The sequence below is a fragment of the Sapajus apella genome, unplaced genomic scaffold, assembly GCF_009761245.1.
Source record: "Sapajus apella isolate SASKATOON/1434 unplaced genomic scaffold, GSC_monkey_1.0 scaffold42, whole genome shotgun sequence".
NCBI lineage: Eukaryota > Metazoa > Chordata > Mammalia > Primates > Cebidae > Sapajus > Sapajus apella.
This window is the reverse complement of record NW_022436982.1, coordinates 17,896,687-17,909,437: the sequence shown is the minus strand read 5'-3', so window position 1 is coordinate 17,909,437 and position 12,751 is coordinate 17,896,687. Positions and strand designations below refer to the sequence as shown.

The window sequence follows — 12,751 nt, the reverse complement described above, 5'->3', positions numbered from 1 at the left end:
TTTGATTTCTAGATTGTATGGTAAGTGTATATATGGTTATATGGTAAGTGTAACTTAAGCAACTATTAAATTGTTTTTCAAAGTGACTATACCATTTTGCACTCTTGCTAGCAATTTAAGAGATTTAGGTTGCTGTGCACCTGTGCCAATGTATGGCTTCATCATTTTTTCTTTTGAATTTTGCCCATTATAATAGGTGTGTAGTGCCATGTTGTTGTGATTTTGATTTGTATTTTCCCCACTGCCTAATAAATTAAGCATTTATTTATGTGTTTATTTGCTATTTGTGTACCTTTTTTGGTGAATTATCTGTTCAGATATTTTCAGTTTTTAATTGGCTTGTGTGTTTTCTTACTGTCAAATTTTGAGAATTATTTACATATCTCAGGTTTAAGTCACTTGTCAGATATGTGATTTGTAAATATTTTCTACTGTTCTTTTAGCAGTACTTTTGCAAAGCAAATGTTTCAAATTTTGATGAGACCCACTTATGAATTTCTCTTATGGATTCTACTTTTGACATTGCATCTAAGAACTCTTTGCCTAAGATTATGGGCACCAAGATTTTCTCCTATTTTTTCTATATGTTTTATAGTTTTAAGTTTTACATCTGGGTCTATGATCAACCTTGAGTTAGTTTTTGTAAAGGTGTGAGGTATGGATTGAGGTAAGTTTTTTTTTCATATTCATATCCATTAGAGTACCATTTATTGAAGTAACTGTTTTTTTATTGAATTGCCCTTGCACCTTTATAAAAAATCAGTTCACTGTTTGTGGCAGTCTGTCTCTAGACTTCCTTGTCTGTCCCATTTATTTATGTATCTAGTTCTTTTTTTTTTTTTTTCAATACTATACTGATTTAATCACTCTAACCTTTTACTAAGTCTTAAAATCAGGTAGTGTGAGTCTTTCAACTTATTTTTCATCAGTGTCCTGAACTCTTTGAAATCTACAGGAAGGCAAACAATTCACTTTTTTCTCTTTTTGAGACAGACTTTCACCCTGTTGCCCAGACTTGAGTACGGTGGCACAATCACAGCTTTCTGCAGCCTTAACCTCCTGGGGTCAAGTGGTCCTCTCACTTGAGCCTGCCAAGTAGCTGGGACTGCAGGCATGCACTACCATGCCTAACTAATTTTATTTTCAAATTTTTTTTTGTAGAGATGAGGTCTCACTCATTTCTGTGTTGCCCAGGCTGGTCTCTAACTCCTGGCCTCAAGTGATCCTCCTAACTTGGCCTCCCAAAGTGTTGTGATTACAGGCATGAGCCACTATACTCAGCTGCAATTCACTTTTTGAAGAGAATCAGTCATCACAAATGCTAATGTTTTAGGAGAGGCTCTTGCTGAAGACTTTTCTTTGAAGAATTTATAACACCTTAGTCCTTGACCCATATGTCTACCAATTGAAATGATCATTTTCATTATTCCTAAAAGTACATTACTATTATAAATTGGCAGCAATTTATTTTGGTTTTATATTTGGTAAACTGTTACTATAATACATATTATAGGACCTGTAAATTTTATTTTAGGAAATTTTGCGATGATTAATTCTATATCTTTTATCCCCAAAAGTACAATGCAAATAAAAAGTTTCCATTTTATATTACTTAATACATTTTCAAAAATTATGTTGAAAATCTGCAGGGGAAAAAAATCCGCAGTTGTTATGTAGGATTGTGAGTTATAGAGGATGTCTGGTGTCAGATGCACATAACCATAAGTACATTTCATCTGCTGGGAAATAAATGACTCATTCTTAGAGTCTTGTGTTTAAAGTTTGGCCATTGTAAAGAAGTGATTACTGAAAAACAATACATTAAAATTAAAAAATAATATTTGAATTTGATTGCTTTTATCTGAGAAAAATGTAATAGATATTTAAAAAGTAATATTTGTAAGAATCTAATATTACTGACTTTTTAAATGTATAAGCTTTAAAACAATTAGTGTAAATGCTACTAGAAAAATGAAATTTGTAGAGAAGGCAGCCTGGTTTTACTATCACAGCATATTTTTAGCATTGGGTAAAGTTTGCTAGCCACATGTTGGGTAATTCTTGAATTTAAATACGTTGGAGCCATCATGTAAATATATCTCAAGTGTCTATGCCTACGAAAGTATCTGGGCCCAGTGCCACATACTATTCCATTTACTAACTTTGCTTTTGTAATCTTAGTACAAAATCTTGTTCTTGTTTCTTTTCTATTTGAAAAAGATACAGTTATTGGAACGAGAACTTCCTTTCTAGAAGTAAAGTTTTTTTTACGGTCAGTTAAGTAAAGGTTACCCTTGATGTAATGTTTATTGTAAACACTTTAGATTTATTTGACATTTTAGTAAAATCAAGTGAGTTTAGATGGAGAACAAAACCCAAGGAAATTCAGGTTTATCGTGCTATATTGCATTTTATTCTTCTTTTACCATGATATTGAGAGTGTATTTGGCAAGAAACCCAGGTAAGTCATAAAAGTGTTATTAAATGTTGAAACTTTTTTCTTCATAATTGAACTCCAAGAATATTCAGAGATAAAGTAGAGCTTATTGGTATTGTTGGAGGTGATAATTCCTTAGTGTATGCATGCTAGCCTGCAATGATTCGCAGAGAGTTAGATACAATCACGTGCACACTATGTTCTGATATACTGTGAGTCCATGAGAATGGATACCTCTAATGAAATATTGGAAGAGTCTTCTAACCACTTTTCAAATAATTGCTTCAGATATTGTTTTTGTTAATTATAATATTAGCAGCTGAATTTGCATCATGCTTAATATAATTTTCAATGCTTTTGCATATTTTGCATGTGTCTTCTTACATAAGCCCCACCACAGGCATACGAGATAGGCTATTTAAGTATCATTTCTACTTTACAAGTGATAAATCTAAGGTTCAGACAACTAATACTACTTACTTGTGTAATAAGGAAGTTCTAGGGACAAGATTAGAATAAAGATAACCATATGTAAATGTGTAGCCCATTGCTTGGCATTTAGAAATTACAAAGTGAATGTAATGGACTGTTTTAATACATTGAAATTCTCTTCCTTCCTTCCAGTCGTTATCTTCCAGTCTCTTTTGCATTATACTGTAGTACTGTTTCTTTTAGGAATATGTGCTATTTTTATTTATAAAGCAATACCTGAAAATAGGTCTAATGACATCTCAGTTTCATCTTTATGGAACTCATATTCCCTTTTATTTTTTTTGAGATAGTGTCTTACTCTGTTGCCCAGGCTAGAGGGCAGTCATTTGCAGAGTTTACTGCAGCTTCAACCTCCCAGGCTTAAGAAATCCCCCTACTTCAGTCTCCCAAGTAGCTGGGACTACAGGGCACACCACCATGCTCTGCTAATTTATTTATTTATTTTTTTTAGTAGAGACGGGGTTTGTCCAGGCTGGTCTTGAGCTCCTGGGCTCTAGCAATAAGCCTGCCTTGGCATCCCAAAGTGTTGGGATTACAGGTGTGAGCCATGGTGCCTAACCCACATTTTTTTTTTTTTTTGAAACAGAGTCTCACTCTGTCATCCAGGTAGAGTGCTGTGCTGCACTCTCTGCTCACTACAGCCTTGACCTCCTGGGCTCAAGTGATCCTCCCACCTCAGCCTCCTGAATAGATGGGACTATAGGCATGCACCACCACAGCTGGCTACTTTTTTGTAGAGATAGGATTTTGCCATGGTTTTTCAAGCCGTATGCCTGTCTTGGCCTCTCGAAGTGCTAGGATTACAGGCATGAACTACTGTGCCTGATCTGAACTCACATTTTTAAGTGATTCTTGATTAATTAATGTTTAAACATGATAATGTATGAAAAGGCTAAATAATGCAACATTGTCAGTCACCCACAAATGGTAGTTCTCTTAATTTGTATTTCTCAGAGTTTTTTCCTGAGAAACTAAAGTTTTAATATACTATATCATAAAATTGCTGCTCTAGATAAGAATATCAAGACAATTTTGCATAATTTAGTTAATATTAATAAAAATATGTTATATATGAAATATATAGTACACTGTGTTTCATGCTGTGATACTACCAAAGAGGTATACTATATAGTTTTTTTCTCAAAAAGTATAAAATATACACTTGGGGAGATACATGAAAAAAGTAAATAATATAAGGTTTATCATAGGCTGTACATAATTAGTTGCCAAAAGAATGCTATAAATTTAGAAGAGATGGTCAAAGTTTGAGCAGGCTTCATAGAGGAGACTGGCGCCAACCTGGGCCCTGTTGCCAGGATGTGAAAGCACAGAAGGAAGGGAAACATGGGACAGATCAGAATTTCAAGATAATATTGCTCATTTTCCAAACAGTCAGAGGTAATATCTTTTAATAATCAGCAAACCAAACATTTTGCCTGTATTGACACATTTATTCCTGGTCTACTGATAAGAAGAACTCTGTTCCTTTGAGGGTATGATTTATCCAAAGGGTATTTCATAATTTACAGTGCTTTAGAAACAAAATATTAAACAGGCACATACTATTTTTGACATATATTTTTGATGTGTTAAATTTACATAATGAAGATAGTGTTTTTAAATTAAATAAATAACCATTATGGTGCTTGAGAATGTGTGTGTGTGTGTGTGTGTGTGTGTGTGTGTGTGTGTGTGTGTCTATGAAGACTAGATGATAGAATTGCTAATTATATGATAATTCTATAACTTTTTAAGGAACTCTCAAACTGTTTTTTAAAAATGGCTGCCTATTTTACAATCCCATCAGCAATGTCTGAGAGTTCCAGTTTCTCTAAAAAGTGTCCTTATTTTTTAGCAGAGAAACATTTATATAATCGAGAAAGCAAGTGAATTTATGTGTTATATTTTTAAGTATTACCATAGCTTAAAAAGTCAAGATATGAAACTTATAAAAATAAGACACTTTAAATGAAGTCCTTTGATGTCTATATGTCCTTGAATGTCCAGTTTGCAATTTGCCTTTTTGCCAACATAAAGAGTAAAAACTCAGCGAGCAAGAGTGATACAAAAGAATTTTACTCCCTAGGGAAATGTCTAATTTCTGGCCTAGAGTCTCAAAGTTCACAGAGTGCTGTAAGCCAGTAAGGCGTCCCTCAAAGCTCATGTATTTCAGGAAGTAAGTCCGTGATTCATTAAGGAAGAAAGCTGTCCTTTCTCCCCATTATGGATGCACTTTGAATTTATTAGAGAATAAAGGAAAACTGGTGAAATTATGTATATTTTTGTTATGCTATTGAATTCTGTGCAAAAGATATGCATTCTATATTTTTAGGTTTTTTTCTTCAGGATTGGAATGTTTTTATGGGGGAATTTGAGAATTATTATTTTTTGAAATTAAACACTGAGGAGCAGGTTATTTCAGTACTAGGAATGCTTTTGTCCCATATGAAAGCGATGTTCCTTATGTTTGTTTTAAAAATACTGGCCTTTAATCTCCTTAGGTGGAAAACATTGGATTTTGTTTTAAAGGCAAATTTGCTTTATAGCTGTTTTCACCCTTACAATCAAACAGACTTTGTTCTTCAAGAATAATTCACAGTAAATAATGCAATACCTCTGAAAGTAGTTCCCTATGGAAAGTCAGAATTAATTTAAACCAGAATTCTGACATGTAGATAAGTTCCAAATTACATTTGGAATTTTTAAAAAGTTATATTTTCCTTTTTTCTAAACCTTTAATTAGGTTTAGATTTTTTTCATTCATTGGCCATTTATTCAGTGTCTATTATCAGCAAAACATTGTGCTAAGCAAAATCAGGGATGATTTTATAAAGGGTTATTGAATTCCTTCAATATTTATTAAATACCTACAGAGTATAGAGCACTGTGACAGACACTATAGTAAATAATTCCTAACCTCTAGGAACTAGCAATCTTTTATTTGAGGGAGAGTAGATATACACACACGAAATAAATGAATAGTGTAGAAGTTAAATGCCTGAGTGACCCTTAAGTTCAGAGAAGGTCAAGATCAGTGTGAATGAAAATGGTAGTAAAAGGAGTCATAGAATAGACAGAACCTGAAATGGACTCTGAAGATTGTTAGTATTCGAATAGTGTTAGGGGAGATGGAAGGCAAAGGACCTGGGGGTTCTACAGAACATGTTAAATTGTGAAAAGTAGTGGTGAGGCTAATGCCTGTATACTAAAGGAGCAGATCAACCTCTCAGGTTGAGGATAGTGGGAGATGGTGAATTCTTTACTGGGGAAGACGTGGGGATGTTGGTACCTGAGGGGAGGACCTTGGTTCAGTAAAGACAAAAAAGTTAGGTAATGGAATTAGATAAACCTAGTTGAAGGAGTTTGGGCAAATTGTGTAACTTCTCTAAACCTCAATTTTATTATCAGTAAAACTGTGCCAACCTCATAGTTCAGTATAAGGATTAAAAAGAATATATGTAAAGCATTTAGAACAATGCCTGGGATATGAATAAGCACTATAATTTTCAAACTATTCCCATTAAAATAGAGAAATAATAGACCTCACAATATCCAATGAGATTTGGGTTCTAGCAGGAGTGAATTGGAAACTTCGAGACCAAATGGTGTTTTTTTGGTGGTGGTTTTTTTTTTTTTGGTGAGACGGAGTCTCGCTCTGTCACCCAGACTGGAGTGCAGTGGCATGATCTTGGCTCACTGCAACCTCCACCACCTGGATTCAAGCGATTCTCCTGTGTCAGCCTCCCAAGTAACTGGGACTACAGGCAAGTGCCACCACGCCTGGCTAATTTTTTATATTTTTAGTACAGATGGGGTTTTGCCATGTTAGCCAGATAGTCTCTATAGCCTGACCTTGTGATCTGCTCACCTCAGCCTCCCAGAGTGCTGGGATTACAGGCATGAGCCACTGTGCCTGGCCCTCCAATGTGTATTTTTTATATGTTAATTGATCTTTTCTTTTTATGCATCTGGATTTTTAGTTTTAGCAATCCTATCTTTATACCAAGATTAAGTAATTTACATGTATTTTCTTCTAATATTTCTGTGGTTTCACTTTTTTACATATAGATTTATGATATATTTGGAATTTACTTTTGTATAAGATGTCAGGTATTGATCAACTTTTATATTTTTTTCCAAAAGGCCATCTGGTTATTTCACCACCGTTTAGTCTGTCTTTTTCCCACTGCTTTGAATTGCTACCTTTATCATTGAAGTTTTTTTTTGTGCTTAGATCTGTTTCTAGATGTTCAGTTCTGTTCCATTGAACTTTTTGTTTTTTCATGTACAAATAACATGATTTTTTAATTAGAGGGTTTAGAGGTTTTTTTTTTGTTTGTTTTTTTGTTTTGTTTTGTTTTTGAGATAGTCCTGCTCTATTGCCCAGGCTAGAGTGCAGTGGCACACTCTTGGCTCGATTCAACCTCCACCTTTTGGGTTTAAGCAATTCTCCTGCCTCAGCCTCCTAAGTAGCTGGGAATATAGGCATCTGCCACCATGCCCAGCTAATTGGTTTTTTGTATTTTTAGTAGAGACGGAGTTTTACCACGTTGGCCAGGCTGGTCTTGAACTCCTCATCTCAGGTGATCCACCTGCCTCGGCTTCCAAAAGTGTTGGGATTACAGGCATGAGCCACCACGTCTGGCCTTAACTAGAGGTTTTGTTGGTGTTCTAATGTGTAGTGGGGCTACTCCCTTCTCATTCCTCTTCTTTTTCAGGATGAAACTCAACTTGCCTAGTTCCAGAAAACAAACTGGTTTGTTTTTAAGTGGAATTGCACTATGTTTATCAGTTTACTTAGGAAGAATTGAATCTTTGTGATGAGTTAGGCTGTTGAAGTTTGAAATATTATTTTGTGTCTTTCAAATGTATTTAAAACTTTACATTATATGGATTTCTCACATTTCAGACTAAATTGATTCCTACATTATTCTATCTTTTTTATTATGGAATTCTAAATGGGGTTTTCTCTTCCATTATCTTATTTTGTGTTTACATGTATATATTAAGGATATTGATATTTTAAATTGTGGTAAAATACACATGACATAAAATTTACCATTTTGATCCTTTTAGAGTACACAATTGAGTGGCATTGAGTGTATTCATAGTACTGCACAACCATCACCACTCTTTAGCTCCTGAACAGAAACCCAGAACCCATTAAGTAGTCACTCTTTGTTCCTTCTTCTCCTCAGCCCCTGGTGACCGAAAATATGTTTTCTGTGTTTATAAATTTTCCTAATATGTATATTTTGTATAAATGGAGTCATACAAATGTGTCCTTGTATGTCTGGTTTCTTTCTCTTAGCATATTTTTTCAAGGTTTATTTATGTTGTACCATATATTAGTATTTCATTCATTTTTATGGTTGAATAATATTCTGTTGTGTGGATATACCACATTTTGTTTATTCATTCATCCCCTGATAGGCATTTGTGTTTTTTCCTACCTTTTGGCTACTGTGAATAATGTTGCTGCAAACATTACAGTGTTAAATACTAGTGGAGAGAGTGGGTATTCTTCCCTTGCCCTGGAACTTGGTAAGAATGCTTTGGGTTTTCCCCCATTATTAAGATACTGACTTTAGGATACAGTATCTCTTCCTCTACCTGTATCTACAAGCACAGTTTTTATTGTAATTTTGCATGTAATTTTTGTTGAAAACACTTCTGCCTGAGACACTGAGGTTCACTTTTATTTTCACTTATCTAAGTATTGCTAGTTTGCCTCTTGTATTTTCTAGGTTTTCTATAGTTTTCCTTTCTTTCTCTAATTCAACAAATGAAATTGATTTTGAAGAGAATGTGGAATTAACCTTTGTGATTTCCATTTGTTCCCTTCATCCTACTCCCAGCTGCTGCAACTCTACTGCTACCCCTGGCCATCTTTATTATGTTTCTGATTCTCATATCCCTTTACTAACAGTAGGGACAGTTCCAGGATTTTATGGCTTCTCATACCTCTGCAGATTAAGCTAAGTTTCTTAGTGTAGCACATAAGGTACTCAGTCATCTTTTTTCTGTGTACTTTTCAAATTTCCATAATTTCCCTCAGTTCTTCAGGTATTCTGAATTCTTTGCATCCTTAGAGCATACAGTAGTGCTTTCTGGCTCTTCCTTTTTTACATGCTAGTCTTCCTGCTTTAATCTAGCCACAAGCCAAGTGTCAGTTTTCTTTTTCCTTAAAGTTTGCCTGGTTTAAGAGGGTTGTCGCACATCCTCTTGCGAGCAGTCTGCATAGCTGCTGCTTCTTAGAGTTTCTTGCTGCTTTTAGCACTCCTGTGGGACACCACTTGCTTTACTAGTGGTCTCTGTGTGAAGTTCTGGGACATAGTCCCATTAATAGAATATAGCTGCCACAATTTGTTTAAGTGCCCTTTTGTACTCTTACCTTTTGGCTATTGTGAATCTGGAATATCTCTATCATAGCATTATACCATACTAGTTGATTTACTTGTCTCTTTTCCTAGTACATGGAATTTAGTGAGTAATCAATCAATACTTTTTTTTTTTTTTTTTAAATGGAGACAGGGTCTTGCACTGTCACCTAAGTTGGTCTCGAATTCCTGGACTAAAGAGATCCTCCAACCTTCACCCTCTTGAGTAGCTAAAACTGTACACATACCACCCTACTTGGCTGACATTTTCCAATTTTTTTTGTAGAGACAGGGTCTTACTGTGTTGACCAGGATGGTCCTAAACTCCTGACCTCCAGCAATCCTCTCACCTTAGCCTCCAAAACTGCTGGGATTGCAGGTGTGAGTCCTCATGCCTGGCCCCAGTAAATGTTTATTGAATGATAAGTGAATAGTACAGGAAATTGGGATCTTTCTTCTTCTTTCTTCTTTCCTCCTTCTCGTCCTCCTCCTCCTCCTCCTTTTTCTCTTCTTCTTCTTCCTCCTCCTCTTCTTCCTCTTCCTCCTCTTCCTCTTCTTTCTCCTCTTCCTCTTCTTCCTCCTCTTCCTCCTATTCTTCCTCCTCTTCCTCTTCTTCTTCCTCCTCCTCCTCCTCCTTTTCTTCCTCCTTCCCCTCCCCCATTACCCTGGCTCACTGCAGCCTCAACTTCTTGGACTCAATTGATCCTCTGACCGTAGCCTCCCAAGTAGCTGGAACTATAGGGGTGTACCAGCATTCCTAATTTTTTTACTTTTTTTTTGTAGAGACTGGGTCTTGCTATGTTGCCCAGGCTGATCTCAAACTCTTGAGCTCAAGCAATCCTCTCACCTCAGCCTCCCAAAGCACTAGGATTACAGGTGTCAGCCACTGTGCCTGACCCTTCTTAATTTTACTCTTTCTCTCAAGATTCCTTACTGATTAGGTTAAGATTTCATAGAGAGCCAGTTTATTTTCTAGGATTAATTGTGATTCCTACAGTTAAATTTCTTTTTATTCCAAATTAAGTTTTAGATTGTAAGCACATTGAATAGGCAAAAAGGAACAGAGGGCTACAGAGGCCCAGTAGTATCACTATTAGTATTTCCTCTCACCACTGAAGATGTGCTGTGTACAGCTTTCTGTCTTGGGGAGTTAAGACAGAAACTGAAATAAGCAGGTATCCTTGAGAGACAGTGCCTTCTTATGCTTTAAAGGTAGACTGTGCTATTTGTTACATCATTGATTGAACTGGTTGCTTATTTTGGTAAAAAGTAAGTCTTTTTTACATCTAGGAAATCCTCTGTTGGCAGTGTCATTTCTGTTTAAAAATAGGAATGAAGAGTTAATGAGGAGTGGACAAAGATAAATTATACAGAAAAAGCATGTTTTTCTTTTCTAAATTTGTGTATTTTTGGATAAGTATATAGGAACTTCATGAAATACTCTTAAATTTATGTGTTCTACTTTATGTAAAGCTTCTATGTAAGAGGATTTAAAAACCATTGTGGAAGACAGTGTGGCGATTCCTCAAGGACCTAGAAATAGAAATTCCATTTGACCCAGCAATCCCATTACTGGGTGTATACCCAAAGGATTATAAATCATTCTATTGTAAAGACATATGCACATGTATGTTCATTTCAGCACTGTTTACAATAGCAAAGACCTGGAACCAACCCAAATGCCCATCAATGATAGACTAGACAGGGAAAACATGACACATATACACCATCGAATACTATGCAGCCATAAAAAATGATGAGTTCGTGTCCTTTGTAGGGACATGGATGAACCTGGAAACCATCATTCTCAGCAAACTGACACAAGAACAGAAAATCAAACACTGCATGTTCTCACTCATAGGTGGGTGTCGAACAGTGAGAACACATGGACACAGGGAGGGGAGCATCACACACTGGGGGCTGTTGGGTGGGCTAGGGGAGGGACAGCAGTGGGTGGGAAGGTTGGGGAGGGATAACATAGGGAGAAATGCCAGATATTGGTGACGGGAAGATGGAGGCAGCAAACCACATTGCCATGTATGTACCTATGCAACAATCCTGCATGATCTGCACATGTACCCCAGAACCTAAGGTACAATAAAACAAAGAAAGAAAGAAAGAAAGAAAAATCAGTATGCACATTCAGCTCTAAGCTGTTTGGCTCACTGTTGCCGTAGCTGACTTATGTATATTTTGGATATTTTAGCACATGTATCTTTTGAAGAAGAAGAAGTGGTTGTCAGCAAAGTTTGTTTTTTTTTTGTGTAAAGGGAAATTAATATAATGCCTGTTTGTTTCATGATCAAACATATTGTTTGACTTCTTTCATAGACATTTCAAGAAATTGCTGAAAAAAATATGGAAAAATTGAACCATATTGAGAAGTCGCATGAACAGTTGGTTCTCGAAAATTCGCACTTCAAAAAACTGTTATCACAGACTCAAAGGGAACAGACATCCTTGCTGGCAGCCTGTGCATTGATGGCTGGTGCCTTATATCCCCTCTATAGCCGATCATGTGCCTTATCTACACAGAGAGATTTTCTCCAGGAGCAGGTCAACACCTTTGAACTGTTCAAATTGGAAATTAGAACTCTAGCCCAGGCTTTGTCAACTGTAGAGGAAAAGAAGCAAGAGGAAGCCAAGATGAAGAAAAAAACATTCAAAGGATTGATACACATATTCCGGAAAGGTGTTATTGCAATTTTGGCAGCAAACAGACTCAAGATTTTGGGCCAATCATGTGCCTCTCTATTTACCTGGATGGAGAGTTTCAAAGAAGGCATAGGCATGTTAGTGTGTTCAGGAGAGCCCAAAGACAAGCATAAATTTCCAAGTAAGATAATTTGTGCTTTTAAAAATATAAGTTGCATGTAAGTAAAATACAGTGTGGCTATACCTGGCTACTATGGAAAAACTTAAAAAAAAATCATGTAATATGCCAGATAATATGACATAGTCCCCACATGTATGTATATGTGTAGATAGATGACTATTTTTGTATAAATTAGGCCTTGGTTTTTTGTTTTAAACAGATTAAAATATAAGGTGGCAAATATATATAATTTCAACGTTGTCTAGTTTTATATTTGAATCCTGTGCAGTAAAGTGAAGAGTTTATACAGTGATTTTTCAATTATGTCCGTCAAAAACTATGCTACTTCAAATTATCAGTATAGTTTATTTTCCATTTCTATGAATAAGTATGAAATGGGTTAAAAATATATTGAAGAATCATGAAAATGAGACAAATATATATTTTCCAGCTATTTTTTGAATGTTTGACTATTTTGAAGAAATGATTTAATTTTTAATTTTTAAAAAGCAGACTATTAAGTAATATAAGTAAAACTAAAGAAATTTTTTTTTCTATTTTATTTTTTGGTGTCATTTACTGTTATTTATAAATTAGGTCAGTCTAATCTAAAATTTCTTAATAGAT

At 35.4% G+C, this 12,751-nt stretch overlaps 1 protein-coding gene across 7 annotated transcripts in view; it reads left to right on the top strand.

Moving 5' to 3' along the window:
* Positions 1 to 12,751, top strand: part of CCDC171 (coiled-coil domain containing 171) — a 394,070-nt gene that overhangs the window by 130,156 nt on the left and 251,163 nt on the right. For all 7 annotated transcript variants that reach the window (XM_032300135.1, XM_032300136.1, XM_032300142.1 and 4 more), the window contains one exon: positions 11,641 to 12,145. In XM_032300135.1, coding sequence (XP_032156026.1) covers positions 11,641 to 12,145 — 505 coding nt within the window. The remainder of the gene's footprint in view (positions 1 to 11,640; positions 12,146 to 12,751) is intronic.